At 36.3% G+C, this 22,359-nt stretch overlaps 1 protein-coding gene across 9 annotated transcripts in view; it reads left to right on the forward strand.

The window, feature by feature from the left end:
* SPIN1 (spindlin 1) overlaps window positions 1–21,978 on the forward strand; it is a 57,163-nt gene extending 35,185 nt beyond the window's left edge. For 6 of the 9 annotated variants that reach the window (XM_021382715.1, XM_021382717.1, XM_021382713.1 and 3 more), the window contains 4 exons: window positions 9,235–9,283; window positions 14,458–14,711; window positions 15,523–15,756; window positions 18,188–21,978. In XM_021382715.1, coding sequence (XP_021238390.1) covers window positions 9,235–9,283; window positions 14,458–14,711; window positions 15,523–15,756; window positions 18,188–18,387 — 737 coding nt within the window. In that variant the 3' untranslated portion in view covers window positions 18,388–21,978. Of the gene's footprint in view, window positions 1–8,396; window positions 8,497–8,565; window positions 8,586–9,234; window positions 9,284–14,457; window positions 14,712–15,522; window positions 15,757–18,187 lie in introns of those variants that run through there. The other 3 variants (XM_021382710.1, XM_021382711.1, XM_021382719.1) reach the window with 3 other exon arrangements.
* The last annotated feature ends 381 nt before the right edge of the window (window positions 21,979–22,359 follow it).

Raw genomic sequence — 22,359 nt, forward strand, 5'->3', positions numbered from 1 at the left:
AACTACTGAGCAAGAAAGAGAACATGGGCTTATCATAGTAGTTTAACTGAGACTGATAATTTCCTTTCTGTAAAGAAAAGCAAAAACAATAATTGAGTTCATCAGTTTATAAAACCATTTTGAAGTCAGGAAGAGAAAGGCCTTGCAGTGTGATATGGATTAGAATTGTAGTGGGTTAGTCATATTTTTTGTCTTTGGCAGAGAAATCAAAAGTACGGCTAGGTCAAGTGCTAGAGTGGTTAAGTGAAGACTGCCTCTTCCTTGTAAAATTTGTCATTGGAAACAGGTTAAGAGTTGTTCTTACTCAATTACATGTTAATAAGTTTATTTGCCAGGGAGGAATGACTGAGTTGTTACCTGTGATTGTCACAAAATCACACCTGTTCTGTGTGTTAGGATTAAATATGTCAGCAATCTTTGTGACTGTTTATCGACTTAGTATATTGTTCTCCTTTTCTAATTTGAAAATGTTAAGGATCTACCATACTATTGATAGCAGTGATCCTACTAAGGATAATCCTAATAGGATTTATTCTCCTAGAGATTTTCAGAAGGAAGCAAATGCATTTGTGATTACTGGACTTGACCACTATTTTGTTTAAAATAATTGAGAACAATATTAACAATGTGGAGAGAATAAGATATTTGGTACCTACACAATAATGTTTAAACAACTGTGAAATAATTTGCACATTTATAAGTAAGTTTTAAACAGCATTTGCTGCTTTTTACAGCAGTGTTGATGCAAATGTCTTTGCTATTTTGACATTTATTGCCTTCCTTTTTTGAAGATAATTGCCACTTCCAAGAAACTACGTGAACAAGTAATTCCTTTTTTGCAGAACAGCTAGATATTTCCAATGGAAAAAAGTATTTAAAGTCTTGCCATCAGAAGTAGCATTGTCTGAGAGTAAACTAGATTAAGTTGGTATATTCTATTATTAATTTTTCTTCCTAATTTAAGAGAAGTTATCAAATTATGCAATTTTTAAAACATTTACACACTTTCTTTCATTTGCAGATGATGTAAAATAATCATGGAATTGTAGGAGACTGGGGTCATGTACAGGCAGCAAAAGACAATCTGAGGATCTGTAATCTAGTGATTGTGTCAGGCATTCATGTGGGTGATGAGAATTACCATTAAAATTAATATATTAGCAGAGCTTTTTGCAATTGATATTGCTTTCATTCAGTGGTAGAGACTTATCAATTCGTGACATTGCAGGTATAGCAGCTTCTTTGATTAAAAAAAAAAAAGAAAATGCTTTTCTTTGCTGTAAAGTAAGTGTAAACATACACTTGATTAAAAAACTTAGGTTTCTGAAATCTAACTCTAATAAAGAGCATGCTTCATAGGTCTATCTTGAGAAATAAAGGGGAGGATGGAGAAGGAAAGGTGGATTTTTTTATTATTATTTTTTTCCCCCTCACAACAGTAGCTGCCCTCTGATTTTCCCAGAAATGTAGAGAAGTTTTCCAGGATGTAGATTTGGTAGATCACCCAGCTGATACACACCGCAAGCACAGCCTCTCAGAGTTCAGGTTCTACATTTGAGCAGTTAAGATACGCATATGCAGTACTTTGGACACGTAAGTACATCCTAATGTCCCTTTGGGCATGCTCAGTGGTATATAGGGTGTTCAAGTGTCCAGCTGCTTCTTCCCTAGTTTTCACCATCAGCTTAATCGCTGAAATCTTTGACCCACTTTCATCCACTTTTCCCCAGTTCAGAAGATTTCCATTGCTTATTTGGCCATAGTGAGCCACTTTTTAAAAACAGTGTACGTGGAACCCAAGGAGAACGTCCTTGCACATTTTGAGACAAAGATGGTAGTATTGTATTGTGACTCCAGTACTTCTCATAAGGCAAAATCATTGAGGCAGAAGGTGAAAGTATTCCTTTATGTCCTTAGTGCAGAGTTATTGAGGAAAACAAGACTGTTCACCCATTAAAGCTGAAATGGAAAGTTTTAAAACTGTCGCTTCTGGATTCCTTTTTCTTATTGGTTCTTAAACGAATGTACTAATCCCTATTGCTAAACAAACCAGCCTATATCAGTATCAGTACAACACTATAGGTGTAATTCATTAAAATCTCATTCATTTACGAACGAGCAGCTGATAAAGAAACTTGACAAGCTCTTTGTGGTTCTGAATAGGAAAGAAAAATCATATTTCTTGCCACTGAAAAATAAGTTTTCTCTGTCTTATTTTATAATAGTTGTATTTTTTTCCTTTGATCTTGGGGAAAAAAAAATGAAATACATAGGACTTAATATGTCCTAAAACATTAGAAGGATTTTAGTACTTCAAATTAATTCTTTGAACTCCTGTAGGGAAAAGAAAAATGGAAAAGCATTTCACATTTCTAAATGTAACTTGTTATAATGGATTTTACCATTTCAAAGGAATAATGTTCGCAGCCCGTTAAAGACTGTCTCATATTAGCTGCTTGAAACAAATGTTTTTATCTTGACAAGGATCAGATGGTATTCTGTAAGAGATGGGCAGTATAGGTACACGTTAGTGCATCATCAGTCCTGTGTGTGACAGGGGTTGCTCAGTGTATATTTTCACGCTTTTATTAGTGGTGCTTGTTTGTGGAACATTCTTTTTGTGCCATCTCTGACCTTTTGTACAAGTACCAAATAAAGAAATGTTCTTCCACACGCTGCTGTTACACAGATAGGAACATGTATATCTTGCTAAAGCAGTGTTGAGGGTTATATGGTCTAGTGTTATGTAGCATGTAGTCTTTAGCTGAGAAACTTATTTTCGAAGGTTAAAAACTTCATTTGCTTCTTTAAATAACATCTAATTATTTTAGCTGTTATTTTTAAAAAGTAATTAGGTTTTAAAACCTTTCTTAATCGGAAAAACAGCTGTATGAGAGTTTTTGTCTTACTACTGTTTTACCTAGACATATCTTCGTCTTCCTGTGCCTGAAAGATACTCAGGCAGGGAAATCTGTTTTGTGACTTTTAACTGTTAACAGTACTACAGTTGTTAAAGTTGAGCTGTCCTCTACATATGTAGTTAGTTGGGACCCACCCCCCTGCCTGTCTTGATTTAAAAATTCTTACTGATAATTGCAAGGATTATTGAGGTATTTCTTCAGTGTATCTTGTTTAGCAGTAACACACATGCTGTCAAGAGTGATAAAGTGGCATGTGTTACATCTTGGAGACTCTTTCCATTCACTTTGAAGTATAGCTACAACTCTGAATTGCCTGTGGATGCTCTTGAACTTTCTAGTTGTAATGCCAAAACTCTTGCTGCCTCTGTTCTCCTGAACAAAAGGAGACTTGCGCAGGCTGATTTGTTGGATTATTTTGACTTTGGCCTTGTTATAAAAGGTTAAAATTGGAATATGGACTCTTGTTTCATCCCCCTTAAGAAGGAGAAATGATCATGAATCAGTGAACTATTGCTACAATTGGAGATCTGCTAGCTGAGTGAAGTGCTGCATAATTCAGTAGTTTAACCTAAGATGTCTTTAAAATGAGTTTGCATCCTTCTGAAATGTTAATGGAAAATATGGAAGTGACTTCAGGACAATAGGCTTATATTTAGTTCTGCAGTGGGTTTGTTCTATTGGGATCTTCACATATGTATCATCTTATCTTCTTGTAAGATTGTTGTATCTAAATGCTGTAACTTATATATTAAATATAAATGTCTAAAATATTGACGTGAGGAGCTGAGCATTGGTCAGTCTCTTCAATTTAAAGCTTACTTTAAGGAACAAACAAGTTCCTTCAGGAACTGTCAAGCTTCAGCTGACAGCAAAAAAGAGTAAAAGTCACCTCTCAAACCCTTAGCAGACTTTTGTTTTTAGCATGTGTTAGCTTGGAATGATGCTCACGTGCTTTCGTGAAACAGGGTCAAAGAATGCACCTACTCAGCAAAGTACTGAGGAATGACTACCAATACCAACACAGGATTCTGAGAGAAATGCAGTCCAGCACAGAGCTAGACAAAAATGTAATGAGGTGGGTGAGCAGTTGGCTGGCACGTCAGGCTCAAAGAGTTATAGTAAATGAGATTGCATCAGGCTGAGAGCCAGTCACTAGTGGGATGCTGCAGGGCTAGAATCTAGAGCTAGACTTCTTTCAAATTTTTATAAAGGATCTGGATGTAGGACTAAGTAAGGTGACAGATGATACTAATTTAAGAGGCTGGTGAATCACAGACCACATGAAGTTAGGGCCACAAAAATGATCCAGGGGCTAGAACACCTCTCCTGCGAGGACAGGCTGAAAAAGCTGGGGCTGTTCAACCTGAAGAAGGCTCTGAGGTGACCTGATAGCAGCCATTCAGTATCTAAAGGGGAGCTGCAGGAAAGAAGGAGACAGACTCTTTATCAGGGTTTGTTGTGATAGAATGAGGAGAAATGATTTCAAGCTTAAAGAGAGTAAATTTAAGGTAGGTATAAGGAAAAAATCTTTTCTAGTGTGGGTGGTAAGGCAGTGGAGAGTGGATTGCCCATAGATGTGGTGGATGGCCCATCCCTGGAGAGTTTCAAGGAACAGGCTCTGAGCAACCTGCGGTGGATGTCTCTTTTCATTGCAGGGGAGTTGGACTGGATGACCTTTAAAAGTCCCTTCTGACTCTAAGGATTCTACAAAGAGTAACAAGAGCTAGTGTGATATTCTGTGCCAGGAACGCACATCTCTGGGTTTGTTCAGTCCAGAGAAGAGGAGGCTGAGGGGAGACTTCATTACAGCCTGCAGCTTTTTCATGAGGGGAGTGGAGGGGTGTAGAGATCAGAAGGACCAACACGATGGAAATAGCATTACAAAAAGAGGTGGAAGGAACAGCACAATAGCAAAGCGCTACAAAGGAAGGGAAGTAAATTGCTCACCCGTATCAGACGATTCTGGGTTTCCATGGAAAGGCTTCCACCAAGGAGGGATCTCCAGAAAGAGATCCTTCCTCAGTGGTAGTCAGCCCTTAAATGAGGCGTAAGAGGAGTGGAGGCAGGCTCCACCCCTTCCAATCACACAGGTGAATTGCCTTCACCTGTGCTCCCAGGGCTGACTGGGTCTTTCCTCCAGGTGCACAATCAGTAGTTCAGGCCATGACTCAGCGGTTCCCATACACTGGGCAGGGCTGATCTCAGCTCTTTCATGATTAGCGGTAGAACCCAAGGGAAGGGCATGGAGCTGTGATAGGGAAAGTTCAGGTTGGATATCAAGAAAAGGTTCTTTGCAGAGAAGACTGTTTCATTCCACTCAGTGAGTTGTGAAGAAGGTGAGTCTTCGGAATCTCCCAAATAGCGATACTCTCTCTGTTTGACAGGGGTTGCCAAGAAAAACCAATTCAGGCAGTTACTCAAAGGAACAATACAAGACAGTTTACTGAGCTTTCTAACAACAATTAATCAACTACTTCAAGGCAAAATTAGGCAGTTTTCTAATGATAGTTACTGGTCATTATGGATAAGGGTACTTGGCATTGGTGTTTTTTCCTTATCAGCTGCTTTTGGGCAAATGTAGGCAACAGTTTCTGAAGAAAAATGAGTAAAAGAAGATTGAAGGAAAGAGGAGAGACAGGCAGAGAGGGAGAAATTTCACCACTTAACTTGGATCCAGGGTTGTCTTGAATCTTGATCAAGGGGTAGTGGGTCAGCAAAGATAAACATGCGTGTTCAATGTTATATACTGTAGTTGGTCGCAGACTGCCCTTGGGGTGGCAACCCACCTGAGTCTAGAAGATTTCAGGAATTTTCAACAAGGGTCTGGTGATCATGCACTCCCTCCTCAGTTAATACTGATGTTTTTTCTACAGCTTGTGCTTTTCAGCCTTAAGAGGAAGTAAGGATAACCAGTCTATCACTGCCTTCACAGAGTGAGGGTCCATAAATCCTCAAAGATTCTGACTAGTCATTTAGACCCCATTCTTTGTTGTTCTGTAGCCAACAAATTCCTCCTTGGTCTCAGACGAGGGTGATCATGTACTGGAACAGGCTCCACAGGGTAGTGGTCATGGCACCAAGCTCACCAGAGTTCAGGAAGCATCTGGACAACTTTCTCAGATGTATGGTCTGATTTTTGGGTGGTCCTGTGTCAAGCCAGGGTTTAGACTTGATGATACTTATTGGCTCCTTCCAACTCAGGGTGTTCTGTGATTCTGCTGAGCTGTTTTAGGCAAAACCATCATCAGTAATTTGAAACATGTTAATGTTCTGATGATGCAGATCCTTTATGAGAAAATTTTTATTTCTTTTTTTTAATATTTATAGTTTTAGTTAAACACCCCCATACTTTTAATAAAATAAATGTTGTTGAATTAAGTATAAATCAGACACAGCCAGCTCATATACAGAAACAACTTTAGTTGCAATCAATTCCCAAATTCTTTAGTGTTTCTAATGAAACTTTTTGTTATCTTCTTAAATTATTATTGTTTTCTCATTAAAAGTTCATATGAACATGCTTAAGTACAGTTCTAATTGTATAATCTCCTAAAAGTCTAAATTGCAAATAAGATCTCTACTGTAGTATTTACCCTGAAAGGCTTGTTTTTGTAACACAGACCTTTTAGATGTCATTAGAACTGGATGCACAATTCTGAGGATTTGATTCAAGCCTGAATGTTACAAATGTAAGATACAGTATTATTTTAATTCTGCCATTTGTTACTTTATATGTCCTCTCTATTTTTCCATTTGAAAATGCAAGTATAAGAGTATTATGGAGACAGATGGTTAAGAGTAGTGTTAGTGCTTGACTCTCTTGTGTGATACTACTATGACTATCACGAAAGATTTGAGAAAATGCATCCCAAAGCTATGCTTGGAACACATACATACTGTTAAATATAGAAAGATTGGTTTGTTTAGAGCTGCAGAGAAACTTGATTAAATATTTCTCTGTAGGTGTTTATTTAAGCATTAATAGTCAAAATTCTGAGCATGCTTATACACATGAGCATTTACAGGTGCTAGTTACACATGTCCAATTAGTTGCACATTAGTTCACCTCTCTTGACAAGGTTCTTCTGGGTACTGCCCACAACAGGGTTCTGTTTTAGTGCCCACTTTACCCCTGTGAATGTATTTGATGTTAGATGGGATTTTCATTTAGCAGAGCAATACATCGGTATACCAAAATTACAGCACAATCATAATATAGCAGTTGCACTGTGATGGTGGCTGTCATGGTGCCTTCCTCCTGGCATTAGCCACCTCCTGCCTTTTGTTCTCAGCACTATAAAGCTCCCCCTCTAGCAGGCCCACAGTTAGCTGAAAGCTTCTTGACACTGTACTGCCAAGGAAATTTGAGGGCTCCCTGACCTGACCCTACAGATTTGGGTCTGTCAAGCCTGTCTCAGGTGACAGATTTTATTAGAGCTGTTTGTAACTCTTGAGCATTCTCCAGCCAACATTAACCTTCTGATCTTTCTCGTCCCTCCTGCTCTCTGCCACTGCCCTTAGCCATAGCTGACAAGCCGTTGTCTGGCACAGCAGACAGGATGAGGTCTGCCTATTGCAGTGCTGATGTTTATAGGAGTAGCCTTGTTTCTAATACTAAACTTTGAGCCTCATCTGTGCAGAAGATGACCTGGTTTGCTCCAGGTTATGCTTATCACTATAGGGAGGCATCCATTCTAGGTATATATTTCCTGGCTTAGTTTTGAGATCAGTTTATTCCAAGGAGTGCATAATTATCCAAAGTGTGCATCTGGTGCTTTCTCAATTCATATGATAGAAATAACCACTTCGCAGTTATTCTCTTTTTCTGAATATTATAAATAATCACGAAGAGGACTGGGAGAATCAGAATCAAGCTAGATGAATGCTCCTGAGCGTTCATAATCCTCAATATATACATAGCAGCTATGTCTTTAATAGGGTCTATTTGAGTAGACTGTAGGAAATAATCTCTACACATTGGGCATTCACTGTGTTCTGAGGATGTAGTTTTGATTCAGAAAACTTACTTTGTTTTTTTTTCTAGATATGTTCATCATGTTTTGTCCATCATGTTATGTTTCATGCAAGAATCAAATGCTAAAAAAAGGTTATCTCCTAAGTTAACTACTGTTCACAAGCAGCATTCTAACAGCCATCACCAGCCTTCTTTTCTCCTTTTCTTTCTCTTATTATATACTTTTAAGTTTTCAAATTCATCCCATTTACCACTGGAGTAAGTGCAATGCCCTTCTGTCCATGAAAAATCACATTAAAGATTTCTGTCCCTCCTTCAAATTTATCTGCTAGCTTCTTCCAGGCTTTGTTTGCACTCGATGATTGTTCCTCACCTTTTAGGAGCCCATCTGCAGCCAGTGTTTTCACTACTTTTCCTAAATCACAGTGTGAAGTACCTTTCTTTAGAGTATTTATTCATGTCTGTACTGCTGAATTGGAATTCTTAGTATTGCTTAACATCTGCTTTGTGATGTCATGGACTTTCTTGTGCATTATGCCCTCTACTGGCAAGAATGCAGCACTCTCTTACCAGGTTCTTTTACATACTTCATGAAAGGAGGTTTTAACTCTTTAACACCTTATTTTAATTCTTTAGACATTTCATTGCTATTTAATCTAGCAGAATATTACAGCAATTAAATCACAAGTGTAAGTTATGCTTGTCAGAATTAATACAGTAATTGCAATGTGCAGCTGAATCAAAATACAAATAAGATTCTATTTAATTGTGTCTATAACATGCTTCTCATCAATAATAGTAGACATTCTTGTTTGCTCAGAAGGAATATGTGACTTGAAGCCAGATCAAGAGACCTGCTCTCTTCATGCCCCTTTTTGTTTATTGCTTAGTTTTCTTATGTTTCATAGGCTGAATCATGTCTACTTCCTCCATGTTGGTCTGATTAATTCAGCAAGACATAATTTGCATTTTTTTGGTTAGCGTAAGGACAGAGTTACAAGGTCAGTTGTTTTACTCAACTGTTGTAGCTAGCTGGACATCTCAACTGTTGTGGCCATTTTTCTAGAACACAGACCGTTCAGGTCCCTGTTACGTGAAGTTCAGCTTTCTTTTTAGCTACTGTAGCCCCACCACTCTTCAAGCTTCACAAGGATGTAATCGTTTCTTATTTCTGTAGAGCCTTCTCCCATTTCAAGAGTTCACTGATCAGTCACAACATGAAGTTTTTGGATTGTGTACATTTTAGTGTTCATAAGGAAATTTTTATATAAGCTAGATTTTTGTGACATTGTACACAGGCTTTATTTTTCAGTAATTCCATCATTATTTATGTTGTAGGTCATGCAGGAGTCTCTGCCAGCATGATGAAGAAAAGAACTTCCCACAAGTAAGTTGTTAATATTTTTACAAAAATGTAGCTGTCTATAACTGGAAGGACTGTTTCAGAAATATATCTGCATTGTTCCAATCGCTTAGCTTCTGTAAAACTTAGGGAATAGTGTTCAGTCTTTTTGTGTAGAGTCAGACTTCAATTCTTTCTGGAGGGTGGTAGGAAAGAATAAACCACTAAGGGATGTTTTAAGCGTCATTTTTGAATGTTACCCTGAAATTATCTTGTGACTACAATTTACAATTACTCTGGAATTCAGAGAGAAGAAGTTGCAAGCCAGAAACTGGTCACACGTACTCAGAGACCTCTGTTAATCTGGCGAAATGTTCATCTGTTGTTAACAAGGTGACAAAAATTGTAAAGCATACTTATTGGTAGACCAGTATGGAAATAACCTTAGAAATATTTTATCTTCCATTCACTAGAACTGTAGTTTTGAAAAGGGATTTTCACTTTTCTGAAATAAAGATTATACTGAAGTATGTCTGTTAGAAGGCTGCTATTCTTGTGTGAAGGATATCTTCTTATGCTGTACATTCATTACATGCATTATTTTCTGTACAAGGTCTTTAAATATTAGCAGCTGAATACTGCTGAGTAGCTGTGAGAAAATAGTTAATACTCTGGGCATTACTGATCTTAGTGTCAAACAGTGAGATGTATCCGACTGCATCTTTGGGGGAGAAATCTAGGTTGCTTTAGCGTGAAACTTATTAAAAAGTTACTAATTCCATTTTAAGTGTGAAGTCCTATAATGGTGGTATACGATATGCAGCAATCCAAAGCAGTTTGCCTAGCAAGTGTGTTTTCAGTAATTTAACATATTTGAATGAGTAATAACTGTTTCCCAGAGACAGCACTTGATGTAAAACTACTCTAATCCCTTCCACCAACTCATCATTATCCATTCTTGTCTATCTTCATAGAAGGCAAAGACATACGTTTATTTGTCTAGAGGCAGGTAGAGTTGGTTAAAACTTAATTTCTCTTGTTCTTTTTCAACCGCTCAGAGAAAGGAGTGTATGATGGGAAGACTATCAGAGGTGGGTTGCCTTTTGTACTTGAGGGTGGCTAGATTTGTCTTTACTGTTGTGTTAATATACAGTTTTTAAATACCTAAATAGGTTGTGCATTTGTTAGCATAAAGGCTATATGATATGATTTTGAGGCATTTAACTATCCGGCTTAGTTTTATGTTAATTTAGCCTAGTTCAATTGTTTCTGGATCATTTAGTAAAGGTTTTATGTGCCAAACAGAGATATGTGCTATTCACTGACTTACCTGAGAATAAGAGAGACTAGCAGAGAATTGTTTACATGCATAGTTTACAGTAAGAAAGTGAGATATGGATGATTCTGTAAAAATGCATGCTTATAATACTCTGAGCTGTTACAGTAGACTGTAAGTTAGTAATGCACACTTTATTGTTGATTTAGTTACCATGTCTTTTATATTCCTCATTTAAAACAAAACAAGAGGAACAAGCCTATTGGTATGCTAAGGCCATAGGGAAGACCTCATACACGCTCCAGAATTTTTGAGGCAGAGGGAAGAGCAAGGAGCATGTAAGAGAGCATGATTCAAGGAAGTGATCATATGAGCAGTGCGGATTACTCTTCTGAGCTCATTACTAAGTGGTAGTCAACTGTTGAGCCTTTTGGAAAGGATTCACACATGGTTATAGGTCAGTTGCATAAGGACAGATCTTCCAGATGATGTCAATGGATAGTGACGATCTCTGTAAATATGAAGCTGACCTCATTGGCATCGGATCAGTCAGTAGTCTCTCGTATGTCATTCTTTTTCCACTCTTGGTGCTTAAGAAGAGAGTACAAAAAATGATGTATATATCAATCGTTTCTTCTCCCCACATTTCTTGTAGTTTGCAGTTTGAGGATTTCAAGGTGCAGATCGTACCTGCAGTTTGACTACCAGTGAATCTAGCCTTTTGAATTTCTGGTCCCTCTTTAAACTGACTTGTAATCTTGGCTCCTGCAGCATCATAAGATTTTGCAGTTGAATGATGAGTTTTGAGGGAGTACAGAAAGCGCTTTGTCTAATGTGCCTCATAGTCTGAATATTGTGAAAAGTAGTTAATAATAATTCTCTCATTGCTGTTCTGCTATTGGTGTTAGTCTGTAATAAGATCACAACTGTAGTAAGTTTGGGGTCCTATTTTTAATAGCTTTTCTACTTTATACCATGAAAGCCTGAAATTGTTTGGACTATTGCCATTATGCTCCACCTACACAATTTCAGAGTTTTCTTCACAGTTTTTTTTGCAGCTGTGCCTTTTTTTTGCAAATCTTAGGGATATGGCTTTCTTTCATCATTTGCTGTTTCTTTCCTTAGTTCTACCTTGTGATGTTTCTCTGACAGCTGGGAAAAATTTTAAATTTTAAAAAACATAATTGAATGGACAATTTGATAGACTATTGGAAATTGCCACGCTCCTTTTATAAATACCGATTTGTCTTGTAAGCACGATCCTGAAGTAATGGTTCTCAACTGCCAATCCTAAGTAGTTCTGCAGTACACTGTTTTTCCTGATGGCAGCTGCCAAATGAAAGTTTGTATGAGGACAATCTAAACATAATCGAAGAAGTAGGAAGATTTCTTTCTGCTTGTGTAGTCTCTGGCAAACCTGGTTTCGATAATGAAACCTTTTCACATAATTAGGTTTTCTTTACCAGCTTAATGCCTTCAAGATATGGAAGAGGATCTGAAACACTAACACTGAGGATATATCTGATGTGTTGAGAGCTATTTCTAAGACTTGCTATTTTTTGGTTTGTCTGACTCCATGTGTTACATGTATTTAGAAAAATTGTTATGTCAATCTGAAAATCTTAGTGGAATTTTTAAAGAGAATTCTAATAGAGGTAAACATTTTGGGTCTTCTGTATACAGCATCTCAGAAGGTTATGTGTATTTTTATTATTTGGTGTATTACAGAAACAGCATACTGCTGAGGAGTTACTTGGGTTGATTACTTGCGTCTTGTATGAAAACAAACTGGTAGCTATTGCTTAAAAAGCTGTACTTTCTTTCTTACCACATATTCATATGTAAGAGAATATAAATTTTCCTTGGAAATTTACTAGTTTAAAGATCTCATTTCTTACATTAAAAAATACTGCAAATGAGAATGAATGGCTGTTTAGTAATAGAACAGCCTTCAAAAACAACTTGATCTGCAAACATACTTGGCTGGTGTTTGACTTATAACTACATTTGCCATGCTATTTACTCTCTCCAAGGCATTTTAAAAGGTAGTTACTAGTTTGAACTCACTTATGTAGTATTTTTCCATCACATTATTTAGAATGACTGTGAAGCTTTTCACTTCATTGTTTCACTTTAAACATTACAGGGAGATTATGCTTTATAGGTGGAAAGCAAAAATCAACATTGAACAGTACCTTTAATCTTTTCAACAGTCAGATAATTAGCAGTATATACAAACTTAAAAAACTGACATTATTGTAACTATTTCAGGTTTTTTTTTTAACTTTAGTTTGTTTTATTCTGCCTTATATAGAACTAAGATTCATTAGAACTAAGTAAATGTAAAACTCATTTCTATTGATTAATCTCACTTAGTCATAATAAAGTATTACTGAAACTATTATAATAAAAAAAAAGAAACACTTGAGCAAGAGTTTGAAAATGCATTATAGTTTCTGCATAAAATTAAAACCAACTGTGAGAAAGAGCCTCTTGGCTGGATAGTTTATAATAATTTATGCTTTCAGAAGTTCGGACTACAGACTCTGTAGGCTTCTCTTGCTGAAAAAGTCAAATCACAAAAGGGGAATTTTGGTAAATTGTACTATTGAAGTTCCTGCTAAGATCTTTTCTGGAGGTGGGACAAGCTGTTGAAATAATAAGCTGATGAAATGATCATATATCTTGTTTTTGATAGAATTTTGATTACATCTTCAGCATTATGCATTCTAGTTTCATATAGTGAGTGCATTATTCTGCAGGACTGAGATTTCACTGTTATTTTGTATTTTTGTTATGTCTTCTTTGGATCACTATCATACATACACTGCTCTGTGAGCTCTCATAGTTCTTTGAGGCATTTATCTTCAGTTACTGCTGTCCTTTGCTTGCAACCATTTTCCTTCTTTAGATGTTGCTTTTAAGAATGTTACTGCATATTTGACTGCCGTATAAATGAAGTATGTAACAGGTAGTAGCTAATAAAAACATTTATTTCAGTATTAGTTGAGATTTGCAAGTATTTTGATGTGTCACCGCCCCGAAATAATTATATTAAGAATTAATATGTGTATCCTAACATGCTAAAATAGACATAGTACTAATTTATTAACCCCAATATACTGTCATAATGTTTGTATGTTTCTTCCAATTGTATTCAAATTGTCAGTGATTTTAATAACTGCATAGAATAAAACTTGTATGAAGCTGTCAGTGCTTTGAAACTGTCAAATAGCTTATGTGATTGCTGATCAGAACAACTGATATTCACCAGAAGAAATTTTCCTGCAACTTCCATGAAAACAAGAAGGGTAGAAAAATGTATTTAATGAGTTTAGTGCACTAAGAAGTGTGCCTTCTATTGCCATTACCATTACGTATCATTTTTAACTGTGTTGTAATAAAAAAGAATGCTAGAGGAATGTTATTGCTGACATACCTTTAAAAGTACTTCAACTCCAAAATAAGAGCAGAAGGAAGTTAAATATCCTTCAGCTGAAAACAGGTTACAGGAGAAAAAAAATGCCTTAGAAGAATTTTAGTAACCTGCCAGTAATATTTCCACCCATTTCTTCATACCGGTGTGAGGGATTTATGTTTACTATTCACAAGAGAAAGAAACAAGATAGTAAAGTTATGTGAGATAACTTTGTGCTTAGAGACGTGATCAGGTGAGTTTTACAACTGATAGTGTAGCAATTTTGTTATTAAGCAAACTACTTTTAAATATATAATTATGAAACTTGCTTTACAAAACGTTGTCGGGAGTAATCCACTACTTTTCAGTACAATTTTGTTGGGTTTTTTTTCCAGCATAGTGTAATAAGCTTTATACTTCTATTTCTGTAAGATATACTAAGCTATAGACAAAGTATACCCGTCTTATCTGGAGTAGAATTTTGAATATGTACTTGTTTAATATTATGTTTGTATCTGTGTACAGAAAGCACAGAAACAATGTGGGACCAAGCAAACCAATTTCTCAGCCACGAAGAAACATTGTGGGCTGCAGAATACAGCACGGATGGAAAGAAGGGAGTGGACCTGTAACACAGTGGAAGGGCACAGTTCTAGACCAGGTTCCTGTAAATCCCTCTCTTTATCTTATAAAGTATGATGGATTTGATTGTGTATATGGACTAGAACTGCACAAAGATGAAAGAGTTTCTGCACTTGAAGTCCTTCCAGACAGAGTTGGTAAGTGTTTTTTTTTTCCTAAATACGCAGCATATAACCTGACACTTATTTTTGAATGTTCTCTCTCAGTGTCTCCTGACATCCCCAAGATGACAACTGAACACTTTTATTTTATTAATTAATTTTTGTCACGTGGCAGATAATCTTAAATGTTCTGGTTAAATTTACTGATTTCACAAAGATTTGGCAATACCAGAGAATCCAGTGGTGTTTTTGGGGGGTTTTTTTGGTTTTTTTTTTTTTGGTCTTTAAATAGCATATAGTACAGTCTGTGAGTTTTGTTTAAGGTCTTACCTTAACAAGATTATGAAAAGTTAACTTTGATTTTTCCATTAAAATTTAAATTTTAGATTATGTTGGTTGTGTGCAGCGTCTGGTGGTGATATTTTTCCTTCTGTACATTCTCTAAGTATTTCTAATAACAGCAGGAGGCATTTTCAAAGACTTGAACTTCCTAGAACTGCTATGTGTTTGGCTTCTCTTCCTTTTTCTTGGTTGCCTGACCTACTCCCTGCCCAATATCTATCTAAAATACAAAGTGCTTTCATTGTTGTGGCCTACGCTGGTTTTCCATTACCTTACATTATTATTATTTGATCTTGAGCAATACAGTGATTTGTTATTTTAACAACCTTACTAAAATTCTACATTTCTTCACTAAGTAAACTCTCTGGAATGGACAGTATTTGCTTTGTATATGAATTGACTAACTTCGAATAAAATTTGTTCATGAATTATGAAAGAAAACCTGTTTTTCACAGTGGCATATATTTGTGCTTTTGAATGAACTTACGGAATGCTGTCATTGCAGCTTCATCTCGAATTAGTGATGCCCACCTGGCAGATACAATGATTGGCAAAGCTGTGGAACATATGTTTGAGACAGAAGATGGCTCAAAAGATGAATGGAGGGGCATGGTCTTGGCTCGAGCTCCTATTATGAACACATGGTTTTATATTACCTATGAGAAAGATCCTGTCTTGTACATGTACCAACTCTTAGATGATTATAAAGAGGGTGACCTTCGCATTATGCCTGATTCAAGTAAGTAGGCCAGTTACATCTTTTTTTCTTCTGGAAAGTGTTACCTTTTTATATAAATATTTGCTTGTGGTTTATTTATAGACATGGGAGTTTTTTTTTTGTGGACACAATCTTGTACAAATGCACTTCTGTTAATCTGAGAATTTGTGGGGGTGGTTTATTTGTTTCCTTGTTTGTCTATTTAAAAGTGCTCACTCACTCTAGATACATTTCTGGAGATACCTCTAGATTGGTCTAGAGCTGATTGTGGATGCAGTTCCAGATTTGATTCTAGAGGGTTTGGGTTGCATGGAGCTTGCATTTGGCAATTATGTAGTTGAGAAGATATCCTCTGCATAAGGGCTAAGGAAAAGCAAATTTGTGGATGAACAGTTGTCTGATGTGTTGGGGTCAAAGAGTTGTAGTAAATGGGGTTACATCAGACTGTTAGGGTTTCCAAGGCTCCATTTTACCGCCAGTTCTCTTCAGTGTTTTTATAAGTGATCTGGACACAGTACTCAAAAGCACACTAAGTTTGCAGGTGATATAAAAATAAGAACTGTTGAGAAATTTCATTTTTAATCAGTAGAGGCTTATGCAGTAAGTAGAGGAAAGCCATTTTCTGTAATTATTCCTAACTTTGCTGAAAATATGTACTTGCTACTATGTAAGAGATTCTATCTGGATTTTTTACTAGAAACTGACAAATGAGAAGCTTTCCACTATTGTTCTTGCATAGAAAGAGGTATTGTAGCTCACAGAGATTGCTTTTGATTTGTATTTCTGAAGCAGTTCTTAAAAGAATAATATTTGGAGGCTAACTAATGTACTCAGATTAATTTAACTGTGGTAGGTATCTTCAAAGTGGAAAACTTTTGAGTAGTTTACTGGGGGAAGGAAACAAACTTGAAAATTCATTTCCTTTCACATGTTGCAAGATAAAGAAAAAAATCAGTAGATTAGTGGAATGTTTTTTCCTTGTTTCTTGAAGTGAATTTGTTTGTGGCTTTTCCTAGTAATGCAAAGAATTTTCACAGAATAAGTATTGTTCAAGATTATTGGATGGTCAGTACAAAAAAAAGAGGGGAAAAAGCTTGTAAATAATACTTCAGTTTTATTTCTTCCACACAGCTAACACACTCATATAACTTAAGGTCAAATTAGTAATCAGATAACTGTAGTAGTTGGCTACATAGTGCTTGTAAAAAGTAAGCCACAGATGTTAATGATGTAGGTGACCTTCCTATTCCTAACGAAATAAAGCCAAGTGACTGTCTTCTGCTTCCCTCTCTTTCTAAAACTCTTCAAAGTATGTGCTGCCTTCTCTGAATCTGGATGATCTCCAAGTAGTGTAAATTGTCCTTATGTCATGATAGAGTGGCAACCGTAGTATTATTTTTCAAATCAGATTTTAATTTACCTGGAATTATGTCTGTAAGTTTGGTAGAATTTGCCGTAGTGTTAAAACTAAAACTTAGAGGGAAGTTTCTTTTTGTTTTCTGAAGCACAGGTCATTACTTGCCTTTGTGTACGTGAGGACATTAAAATGTCAATAGCTTCTCTTAAGCTTTTTTTTTTTTGTAAGGGAAAAATACATTATTGGTTTGGATACTAAAACTGTGTAAATACTGCACAATTCTTTCTAAATTAAAGTGTGTTAAGCATACGTTTTTGTCAACAAATGCTTCATATAAAACTGATTTTGTGGTAACTATTTGTGATGATGCATTTATTGAGAAACTACACTTTTACAGAGAAACTTCATAAAAGAAGCAGAGAAAGAATGTTTGGGGTTTTTTTTAGGTGAGGTTAGAGTACACTGCTATTACTGCTTATCACATTTGTTCTGTAATTGACTTGTCTTTTTGCATCCACATTTGGCATAGACATTGTCCAAAAATAGAAGGGCACTTCTGGGTAGATTTTGCTAGCCAAGAAAATAATATGGTTAGACTTTACTTATGATATCTATTCCGGTGTCAAATCAAAAGCCCTTTCTAACAAAGAGGTTACACGTAATAGACATCTTAGAGGTGTGCTTGTTGCGTATATTCAAACATCACATTATGTGTGTGTAGAGGGTAGAAAGAGCTGCTGATGAGATCCAGTCTTGTCCATACTGGAGGCTTAAATTCAGTAATGCACAAATTGTGCATTACAATTGTAAATTGCAATATTTTTGATAACATGTATGTAAACAATCAAAAGTGCTGTTTTTGACTTTGTAAAATTGAACTGTTGTATTATTGGCAGGCTAAAAAAACATGCAACTGTAGTTTCCAGAAGTACAATGGTTATTAAGTGTTTGTCTGAACAAAACTAACAGTTTACTATGTATTTAAGAGTTCTGATAGTTTCTTAATGGTTTTGCAGATAAATCCGATGTTGCTTTCCATACTGAAAGTCCATCTATGCCTACCAGAGTCCAAAGTACACTGTTTTTGTGTTACAGATGATTCACCTCCTGCAGAACGGGAACCAGGTGAAGTTGTGGACAGCCTGGTAGGCAAGCAAGTGGAATATGCCAAAGAAGATGGCTCAAAACGGACTGGCATGGTCATTCATCAAGTTGAAGCCAAACCATCTGTCTATTTCATCAAGTTTGATGATGATTTCCATATTTATGTCTACGATTTGGTGAAGACATCCTAGACGTCATTGTGAACTTTGCCAAATTTGTGGAACTAATAAATGTAAAATTTGTAGACAATAAGACTTGACTGCTTTCCAGTTTAATGAAAGCTTAAATGTCCCTGCGAACCCACAATCTCTGCCAGCAAAACTGTTTTGTTCTGAATAATAGGAGAAAAATTATGTGAACATGACACATTTTGTGTAAGAGAACTCCTTTTCTTGGAGAAAGTCAGTATATCTGGGCAGGAGGGAGTTAAGAGCAAAAAACAGCTGCAAATTCAAGCTGTGTGAAGTTGATCTAGTATTGTAATCCTTAATCTAAATTTTTTCGTAGATTTTAACTCACTTCAACTTTGCACTCACCTCATCCAAGTGTAGTTTGATATTTTGATATGCCTTCTTTTGTAACATTAATTTCTTGGCTACTGGCAGTCCTTGTTTTCAGGGTTGGGACAGAATTGATGTTTCTGAAAGGTTTGAACGATTTGTGCAGCATTAAGGAGTGCCTAACCCAAGTAACACCAGTCTGCTATGTTTCTACACTTTAAATTTAGCTTCCTGAGAATTTGCAGTACATGGAAATACTTGTGCATTTTTAGTAGTCACATGGCTGTAGGATATCAAGTGTTTGACTTGCGCACCTTTCAGTGAAAAGTCTTTAAACTATAAAAATATATTTAATCTGTATAACCAGTTAATTAGAAAATGCAAGGTTAATGGCCCATATTTACAAATTGTAGGAGCCAGTAAAATACACGCAACAAGGCTGCCTTCAGTCCTAAATGTTGTACTTCTTTATTTGTTCGTTACACAATCTTAGCAAAACCCAAGTGCTTGGTGCCACAAGTTTAACAGTATATATGCTACTTCAGAAGAATTTAGACTACGCATTGGCAATCAGTAGTCCCTCATCTAATACAAAATCCAGCAACCTGAATGTTTGTGTTAGATGCCTAACAATAGTTAATATTTTACGTGGTAAATATAGTCTCAAGGGGGATGGAGGGCATGGAGTCATTTTTTATTGAAATCTTAGTTGTAGAGAAGGAGGGGCGTTTGTTGCCTTCTGCTCAGTCTGTTGCATTCTGTTGTTGTTTGCTTGATTTTGCTGTTGTTGTTCTGTTTTGTTTTCTTCTTTGATTTTTTGTTTGTGTGTTTCTAACCATTCTGGTTCAAAAAGGCACCTTCCCAACTTATTCTTTTTCTGGCTTTTCCACATAAGGAGTGTCCAGACAAATCTACAGCTTAAATCTGTTGTTGCCTTTTGTGGTGTACATTGTACTTGCTTTGCGGTATGCTGTTACTTGAATTTCATTCTGTGAACACTACAGTTCTGCATGCCAGTGGTGTGCTATCTCATGGAAGCTATAGGCAGTCTCAGTGGTTCAGCCATCTGCATTAGATTGTGAAAGTACATAGCAGCCCACAGCAGCAAAATCCTTTCACGGTTTTAATCTTGCAGGATAGTTGCAAATGAAGATTAGGGTTGTTGGCCTTTTTTTGTTTTGTTTTTGTTTGTTTGTTGTTTGCTTGTTTTCTTTTAAGTGTGGCAGCTTTTGAAAGCATGAGAATGGCAACAACAATCAGCACAGCAACAAAATTGTCATGTTACACTAAGGCGGAGCTCTGCAAGTTTCAAAGAACTGCTTCATGGAAGTGCAGTTTTGTGAAGACAGCGCTGTTGATGGAACGTGTACTCTGAAATCCGCCCTTACGCCATTAGTGGAAAGATGCAGGAGAGATGCTGTTAATCAGAGATCAGAGGTCTGTGTGGCCTTAGATTTGGGTTTACTGAAGACTCGGTGGTTTAAGCCCCTTTCTGTCCACTTTTTTGCCTGATTTCGTATTTTAGCCTTAAGGCTTGTGCCTCATTATGCTGTTGAATGGTAATAAATACGCTCCATATAAATACGATACCTTAATTCTTCGTCCATTGCTATTATATTGCATTATGTCTGGTTATTTCATCATGGGCAACCAAAGGCAGGCTATTGTCTTATAGTGAATAGGTTCTCAATGCAGTCCTTAAGCACTAAGTACCTGAGTAGATGTTCCTTGTGTTTTGAACAAAGTGAGCAGATTTGCAACACAGTGTTTTCATCCTGCAGATCTGTTATATGTGTTTTCTATTGACTCTTAAGAGTCCTGCATGTAAATCTCAAAGCTGAGCCTGGCTCCATGAGCCCAAGTTGATTTTTCTGGCACAAGAATGAGTGAGTGTATTGATTATACACAAGACACACGAATAGCTTAGTACACTGAATTTGGGGCTATACATCTAAGGAATATGTTTGTTTTGAAAGATCTGAGGTTTAGATCTACCAGAACATTTTTAGCATTAGGCTTGCATTTGTGGGTTGTCTGCAAGCCACTTTAATACACCACATATTCTGCCAATTAGAGAATAATCTATAAACTGTAAACTTTATGGTTGTTTTTAAATGTCCCCATTGTCTATTGTATGGGTATTCTTTTCATCTTTTCTTCTCTTAACTTTTTCTTTCTTTCCTTTTTTTCAGTAGCTTAAACCAACTTTTTGAGGCTTGAGACTAATTCCACTCCCTGCCCATCTTCTTTGGGCTTTGTTTTAGGCTCATGTTTCAGATCTGCATGCAGTGCTTGCGTTACCCTGGTAACTAAATGTTGGTTCCTTGTTCTAGGGGTTCAACATTACTTTCCAAAATTACATAAGGCCTGTGATGGCACAGGCCATGGACCTTTGTACAAAAGTTATTGGCCTTTCACATTCACCTGCTGTAGTATTGTTGTATATTGTGTGCGTGTGCGTGTGTGGTGTCAGGCTGCCGTGTAAAACTTTTTAAAAGGAAAAAAGTTAAATGCAGACCATCCTTTTTTGCATGCTTTAGAGAGTTAGAACGTTCAATGTAACAAACTAAAGTTGCATGTTAAAAATGTTTAGGTTTTGGTTTTGTTCTGTTTTTATTTTGTGTTCAGTTTTTTGTGAATTTGCTTATTGTGCTGTTTTAATGGTTGTTAGTAGGATTAAATGCACCGGTGAGACAAGCATAGTGCCAACAGAAGGTAATTTTCCAGTTGTGTGTGTCATGCAGCATTTAAAGGGACCGTGTATTCTGTTTAACAAATAAATAAAATCACACCTAATCAGTAAAACACTGCATCTTTCGAGTGCCAAACCCTAAACTAAGTTGGAGTGAAGTATGGGGAAGCCCCTTTTTATTGAAACAGGTAGATAATTTCATTTAAAAAAAGAAATAAAAATGAAGGCTTTGTCTTCAGATAAAATTAAGTAGTTGCTTATGGGAAAAGAATGACAGTAAAAACAGTTTCTGGTTCCTTGAAAATGCTGTTTTTTGTATTTTACATCATTAGTGCAATTTGGATGGTTCTTGGTATATGTATAGCTCAAAGGTCTTCGTGTTCACATTTTAAAATTAGGTAATGACTTCATCTTTAGAGCTTGGTTTCATTATTTTTATTTTATTTTGAACAATGTAGACAGTTCCCTGTTCTCTGCATTTAGAAGTATAAACACTTCAAATCTGTTACTTAATTCTGTAAGTAATTTTTATAATTATGATGTAACTCTATCCTTAAAACATTTAAAATAAACCCTTTATGTGCAACTTATGACTGTAAACTCTGTTCTCATGAAGAAAATGTAGTGATATGTTTTCAGATTGTGAAGAAGCAGTTTTACAGTTTTCTAATCAATACTGAGCAATGTATGCTGATATAATACCTTATGAAATAGGATTGCTTGCAAAGCTAAATCTTTATTTGACGAATGTGAAGCATACTGCTTAAATCGTATTTTACCAAACAGAAAAATGCCCCTTTGGGGGATTACACAATGCTCTTATGAAGAAGCATTTATTTCCAGAGCACACAAGAATTATTTCAGTGGTGGGAAAATGCAAAAGCATTTGGTAATTGTTAGGTGATACATTTGTCTGCTTTGACTTACTTTATTTTTTTGTTGTTGTTCTTGTTGTTGGTTTTGTTTTTTAA

Source organism: Numida meleagris, unplaced genomic scaffold (genome assembly GCF_002078875.1).
Source record: "Numida meleagris isolate 19003 breed g44 Domestic line unplaced genomic scaffold, NumMel1.0 unplaced_Scaffold276, whole genome shotgun sequence".
NCBI lineage: Eukaryota > Metazoa > Chordata > Aves > Galliformes > Numididae > Numida > Numida meleagris.